Source organism: Pteronotus mesoamericanus, unplaced genomic scaffold (genome assembly GCF_021234165.1).
Source record: "Pteronotus mesoamericanus isolate MK-2021 breed Mesoamerican mustached bat unplaced genomic scaffold, CSHL_Meso_final contig_657, whole genome shotgun sequence".
Taxonomy (NCBI): Eukaryota; Metazoa; Chordata; class Mammalia; order Chiroptera; family Mormoopidae; genus Pteronotus; species Pteronotus mesoamericanus.
In genome coordinates, this window is record NW_026555229.1 from 19255821 (window position 1) to 19262944 (window position 7124).

General features: G+C 48.3%; 1 protein-coding gene across 2 annotated transcripts in view; it reads left to right on the forward strand.

The window, feature by feature from the left end:
• Positions 1–5967, forward strand: part of WDR11 (WD repeat domain 11) — a 53664-nt gene extending 47697 nt beyond the window's left edge. For both annotated transcript variants that reach the window (XM_054581616.1, XM_054581617.1), the window contains exons 24-29: positions 1051–1146; positions 1693–1858; positions 2362–2459; positions 2904–3049; positions 3773–3852; positions 5037–5967. In XM_054581616.1, coding sequence (XP_054437591.1) covers positions 1051–1146; positions 1693–1858; positions 2362–2459; positions 2904–3049; positions 3773–3852; positions 5037–5194 — 744 coding nt within the window. In that variant the 3' untranslated portion in view covers positions 5195–5967. The remainder of the gene's footprint in view (positions 1–1050; positions 1147–1692; positions 1859–2361; positions 2460–2903; positions 3050–3772; positions 3853–5036) is intronic.
• The last annotated feature ends 1157 nt before the right edge of the window (positions 5968–7124 follow it).

The window sequence follows — 7124 nt, forward strand, 5'->3', positions numbered from 1 at the left end:
CCATTGCACATTTGCATAAAAAAGGCCTGGCCCAGGATTTGAAAAGCTAATAAACATTTACTGAGGTTTTTGATACACATTGAAATTTTACGATTAACAGTCTTCTTATTTTTGCCTAAAAAATTTTTAACTTAGAAGGTTTAATTTCTTTAATTATTTTCTAAAATAACATTTCACTTGGTTTGAATTTGCTATTTTATATATAAAAAGGTAGCTTCAAAACTTTATAGTATGAGGGGGAACCCCAAAGATGGGAATTTATTTATAAAAAATTGTGTATTTATTTTTATATGTTTAAACTTCAGTCACCTTCAGAGTACTCTCCATTTGATGCAATACAGCTATCAAGACATTTTTTCCACAGCTCGAAAGTTTTTGAACTCATGAATTTTGATGCGTTTTAGTGCTTCTGCCATTTTTTTATTTCAACTGTTCCATATCAGCAAAATATTTCCCTTTGAGGACTTTTTTCATCTGGGCATACAAACAAAACAAAACAAAAGTCCCTTGGGGCAATATCAGGTGAATAGGGAACATGGGGCATGGGGTTATGCCATTTTTGGTCAAAACCTGCTGAACGCTCAGTGAAGTGTGGGCAGGTGCCCTCATAAATCACCCATCATCAAATGGGTTGAAAGAGTCTTCAAAAAAATTTGCTGAAACTGAACACAGCCTCTCACAACAACGCTGCCTGCTGCACTGATACAGATGGGTTCCTAGAACACTCACCTATCGGGGAAGCCTGAACCCCAAGGGGCCCGCCCTCCGGAAGTCATTCCATTGTTTTAGTGGGCTGGGGTCCCCGTCATTAATTCAGTCCACGTAGGGATTTCCATCCAGCTCTACTGGATGCAAACCTATATGCAAATGATAACACACTTTAACATTTTGGAATTTCAAATTTTTATTAAACTGTCAGATTACTGTAAAGTTGGTTAATAACCTTACAAATCAAAGTAAGTTTATTAAAATGACATTAAGTATAGTAAAATTTAAATAATTCAAAAGTTTTATAATCCAGGCTCAGTTTTCTTTTTTTTCCTACTCTAGAAATTTCAGCTGGAAAGGGTTAATCTGCAGGAAGTAAAACGGACAACTTACGATCACACGCGGAAATGTACAGACCAGCTCCTTCTCTTGGGCCAGGTGCGTCAGTGTTTATAACTCCTCTCCTGTCTCGCAGAGTCGCTGGTGGGTTAGTATTTCAGAGCATCACAGCTCCCTCTCCCGCTCCCTCTCCTGCTCTCTCTCACACGCACACACACGCACACACAGGCGCGCCTGCCACATAATGTTTCTCTGAAAGTCTAAGTATGAATTTAGGTTTTCTCTCAAAATAAAACCAGCAAATCTCCTAAGAAAGTGAAAACATGCTACGTCTAAGCAGTGCATAATTTTGGCCTCTGTAATGCGAAGTGAGGCCGAGCTTCTGTTCTGTTCTCGAGTCTCTGAGTGGGTGGCGCAGAGCTGCCCTGAGCGGGCGCCAAGCGCCTGTGCACCCAGGCCAGGGCTGGGTGTCTGTGCCGAGGCGCCGTGAGGTGCTTTCGGTCAGGTTTTGTGCATGTCGGCAAAGCACTCATGAGCAGTTTTTGAAAATGAGTCTTCTTTCAGTTCTAACTTGCAGTGCTCCAAATTAGGAACTTCTAAGGTTATGTTGGAGGAGAGTAATTCGAAGAACTGTTTCTTTATTAGACAGACAGAGCTGTGCAGCTGCTACTGGAAACAAGTGCCGATAACCAGCATTATTACTGCGACTCGCTGAAAGCCTGTTTGGTCACAACTGTCACCTCATCAGGCCCCTCCCAGAGCACCATTAAGCTGGTGGCAACGAACATGATTGCCAACGGCAAGTTGGCAGGTAAGGCGAGCTTCGCGGGCGTGTTCATCAGTGCTCTGGGCAGTGAGGCCTGTTGCCGGCAAAGGGTTTGATGACGAGGGGTGTTTCTTTCCTTCTGGTATGTGCTGGAGAAAGACAGGAAGATTATTGCTAGCTCTTTAGAAGGTAACTATATAATTGAACCCTCTAAACCAGAACACTTTTTTAAGAGTGAAAGAGGCACTATTAATAAATGCCAAGAAACAGGCCTAAGTTGGACAAACCTGGGCAGACTAAAATGATGAAAACCAGTGAGTGAGGTATGCTCTCCCTGTTTATTTTGGGACTGTATCATGCTTCCTACTTAGTTACTTGAGTGGCAGCATTGCAGAGCCGTATCTCAGTGTTTTATTTTAAACTTTAAGTCGGGAGGGTCCACAGCAGGTAAAACGCACGACTAGATGACATCGCAGGGAGGTTTTGCCATCGGTGACTTGCCTGCGAGGGCGCTGCATGTCACAGGGGGGCCCTGTCTTGCCTTCCAGAGGGCGTTCAGCTGCTCTGCCTGATAGACAAAGCCGCAGACGCCTGCCGCTACCTGCAGACGTACGGCGAGTGGAGCCGCGCAGCATGGCTCGCAAAGGTAGGTGATTTCAGCCAGTGCCCCAAGCGTTCGGGATAGAAATTTCAATCTTGAACTTTTCACTCAGTAGTTACAAGCATTTTGGGGCTGCAGGGCTGCTTTGCAAATACTTTCTCATAATGCTCGTCCTCCCATCCTTCACGAGCATAAATGTCACTGGTTCTTTTTGACCGATGCAGTTTGCATTGGCAGCAATTACGTGAAAGCAGCTGCCTCTTGCCTCTGCAGGGTGTGAGCCCAGACTACAGCCCCAAGGCACCGCCAGGCCCTGTGTCCCGCAGGCCTGGGTCCTTATCACTCGTGGTCACGGTCCGCAGCAGCATCAGGGCAGCGCGCTCGTAAAGCGAAGCCTAGCGTTTGCATCTAGGAACAGGTCCCATCTCGATTAATTTTTCACTTGTGTACAGCGTAGGCGTCTGTTTTCAACACATGCGTCTTTCCCAGGTCCGTTTAAATTCTGAAGAGTGTGCCGATGTTCTAAAGCGCTGGGTCGACCACCTTTGCTCTCCACAAGTCAACCAGAAGTCGAAGGCCCTTCTGGTCCTCCTCTCCTTGGGCTGCTTTTCCAGTGTGGCCGAGACGCTTCACAGGTACACGGGTGTGCAGTGGCTGGCCACCGTGCCCGCGATTTATCACTCCACGCCCTCCTGCTCAGTGCCCGGAGCCAAGGGAGAGGCGTGCATTCTAGGCTGACTGAAAAAACTAAAAGGAAAGGAATAGTCCATGTTTATTTGTTCATTTGCTCTAGGAGCTATGATAGATTCCTCCCTACATACAGGTCAGACCTAGCAGGTACCTAGTTAAAAGGAATATGGAAGAAGTCTTTAGAGAACTGGGGACAGTTCAGCTTTGAGTACAGCAACTGTGCTGCAGGCCAGAGGGCAGTAGGAAGGGCGACAAAGTTTGACAAGTGGCGATGTCTTCCCTGAAAATCTTGAAAAATAATGCCCATAACTTATTGGACATTTGATTTATTTAAAAGTAAAGGACGTAGATTGAGGTAATATGGCAAAGATTGCCTGTTGAATGTGGGTATTGCATGCTTGTCTTCTCTCTGAAGATTTCTGCGTGTTGCAGCTACCCCGCATTTTTTGGGTATTCATGAAAGGGAGCTTGGGCTTAGGGACCTGAGTCTGCTCCCCTCCTCCCCTCTGGAAGCCAGGCCTCAGAGAGGCGCTGGCGTAACTCACGTAGCCCTCAGGTTTCAGGGGAGAATGTGTACCAGCCTTTACCTAGATACTCTTGGATGGTTCTACGGCCAAATGCCCCACGTCACAGAGCCTAACTCTTCCTCTCCTCTGTCTGCCGAGCAGCATGAGATACTTCGACCGAGCTGCCTTGTTTGTGGAAGCTTGTCACACGTATGGCGCGATTGAAGTCAATGAGGACACAGATATCCTTTGGATGCTTATCCTGAGGGGGAGACATATGACTGAGGGGTTTTAGAATTCCTCTTGGTTGCGCTGCTGGGCAGGACCTATGTGAGATCGAGAAAGAGCCCCTCTCCGAGTCACCAAAGCCAGGAGAGGGAGGGACAGGAGGGAGAGACGGGGGGAGAAGGGGTGCATCGCTGCCTTGGCCCCCGGACGGACGCAGAGGCAGGAGGGACTGTAGAGGGAGGATCTCAAACTCTGTGATACCTTGTTCGACCTTTAAAAGAAGATAAAAGAAATAACTTAGGAAAGGTAGAGGAGCCTGCTACTTTAATATAGCCCTATATCAAAGCAGTGCACTCCATGGAATAAAAATTTACATATTTATCTGGAAAATACAGGAATAAATAAAAAAGACTCACTGTTTCCCATAATGACAATCTAATGTGGGACAAGACATGGCACTTCCAGGAGATGTGTCATGTAGGCAAGTCATCGGGGTCCTTCCGTGACCAGGAACATTTTATTTCTTCTAGATGTCCATTGAGTCATGTCTTTTTTCTTTGAAAAGAACGGGCTTGAGAATACAACTCCCACTTCCTTTTGTTTGTAGACCCTGCCTGTTCTCATTGCACTTTTTCTTGACTTACTACGTGGTGGTCGCGTTTCTACGTGTCAGATACTTGGCTTTCTGAACACTTTTATTACCAAAAACTAAACTAAACTTCAGCTTACTCAAGATCATGTATCTTGGCACCAGCCACGTTGGCTCTAGTTCAGAGGAGCCGTTTTGAATGTCAGGACACAGCAGAGCAGGGCCATCTAGAAACCCAGAGCCCAGCCCCCTGGGACCCCTGCCGTGGGGCAGGCTTCGTAAGCAGAACCCATCCCTGGAGCTGGACGGGGCCCGACTGCAGCCTCTCAGCCTTGGAGATGGCACAGGGGACTGCACGTGTCTCCTCTGCCATCGTCCTTTTTCCAGCCTTCGGTTTGTCGAGGTCGTGCAGCAGCCTGGGAGGACGTGAGTGGGGTCTTCTAGGAGAAGGGGAAGCTTTGGGCTCCGCAGGTGCTGAGTGTAGTGACGCCACAGATGGAGGTGTTGCCTCCCCCAAGCCAGCCCTGGGCCCTGCCCGCCCGCCTGTGGGAGCCTGGGTGGCGCGTCCTCGGGCCCTCGCTGCCCTTCTGCTCCTTAACCGTGGCTCACAGAAACTCTTCTCTGCCATATACGCCGATTACGCCCGAAGCCTAAAGAACCTCGGTTTTAAACAGGGAGCCGCTCTTTTTGCTTCAAAAGCTGGAGCAGCCGGCAGAGATCTGTTGAGTGAGCTGGAAGCCCCCAAAAAGGAACTGATTGAAGAGTGACGGGCGGACACGCGCCTGGAACGTGGACCTCATGGAGGACGCGCTGGGCTTCGGTGTGCCTTCGGTCACGGGCGCAGCCTGGGCTGGTGGAGGTGCTGTCCCTTCCCGCGCCCTCGAGCTGTGTCACTGGCTTCGAAGGCTCCCTGTGCGCGGCCGTATGGAAGGAACGTCCTCATGGCTGGGAGCTGGTCTGCGTCCTGTGTTCACTTCGGAGAAAAACGTGAACGCTTCAGGTTTTCAAAGTATATAACATTTTATACTTTTGGAGTTTAAGAGTCTTTGGAAATACTTTAATTTTTTTTAAACTTAAAATTCAAGTGACTGAATTGCTTTTCTTATTGATTAAATTTAAAGATGTTTGAAAAATCTATAGTAAGAAAGTTTGTGAGACCTATTCTCTAATATGTGCTGTGCCTGTGTTTATTTACAATCATTTCAGATACAAACAGAGCAGAAATATTTAAACAGTGATGACTTACCAAAGCATTCCTTGTTTTCAGACCTTGGAAACATACAAGTGTTCACCCCCTCGTTCAAGCAGTGGCTAAGTTTTCTAATTTCAGGCTCATGGGCTCATAGGGAAATGTTAAGCTTTACGTTTTGTTCCAGTATGTGGGGTCCTTGATCTTTTGAATTTTAATTCTTTCTGTGATCTAGTACATTAACCTCCTTTTTGAAACCTCTGTGCTTTACTTTTCTGTCTTTGTGTTAATATGAGATGTGACTATTATAAATTATTGCTGAGAATTTAAATGTCTATAACTTACAGAAATGGTAAATAAAAAGGAAATTCCATCCAGGCCTTGTGTTCTCTGCCTCGCTGTGCGGGTGCGGGTGCGGGTGCGGGCGAGGGACGGGCCTCAGTGCAGCTGCCCGACCCCCACAGGCCAGGCCGCCGGCTGGGTCCCAGAGACCACGGCATGCGACCACAGAGGGTGCATGCAGAGCAGGGCCGAGCTCTTGCTCCTCGAGCAGGTCTGCTGGCGTCCTGAGAGCAGGGCTCCTCTGTGGCTTTTGAAGGCGAGAGGGGAAGTGGCATATTCTTGCATTTCCCCTCCCAGGTGCCTGGATGACGGTATCTTCCCGCCCAGCAGGAGGTAGGATTTTTAGGTAGAGTCCTAGCCTCCACTTGCCTCCTCGGATGAGCAGCTGAGGTCCACGGGCAGGGAGGGCCCTCCCCCAGGGCCCTCCCTGCCCCCGGAGAGCCTGCTCCCTGGCCAGCGCTGGGGCTGAGCATCCCAGAAGAAACCCAAGACCCTTCTGTCGGCCCTGTAATGGGCCCAGTTTGCCCGCTTTTCTCTGCCTGGCCAGGTTACAGCAGGGTTTCTCAAGGCTGTGGGCAAACACAGCTCTCCTCACGTTACTTCTTATTTAAAGGATTATCCAGATATTGTTTATTTGTTCAACCACCGCCTAGTTGAAAGAAGAATGCCAATCTTAGTGAGCAGAGGAAAATGAAATTTTATTCCGCAGTAGGGTATTTTAAAAATTAAATATACGTTTGGATTTGAGGCCAGGGGGCTGTAGGCAGTCATGTGTGGGCTGAGTGGGAGCGAGGGAGTGAGCCCACTGGGCACACAGGCGGCAGCTTGGGCTTTGGTTAGAGTCCAGCTGGTTGGAATGGCGACCCTTACTCTCTCCGACAGGATGGAGACCGGGTCTGTGTCAAGTTCCAAGTGCAAGTCCTGTTCACTGTGTGCTGCTTTAGGTCTTCCCACTGCTGTGAAGGTGATAGCAGGACATTGTGTTCTTTTGAAGTAGATATCAGGGTGGCATCTGTATGAGTCCCGTGTCCCTTACAGGTGGCCCCAATCAGGAATTCTCAACAGAATGGAGTCTCTCATAGGAAAACAGACCCTCTCTTGCTCTTACTGCCTGGATGCTGTGCCCTGCGCCTGTGGTCACCCGTGGATTTCACTCAGCCACAGTG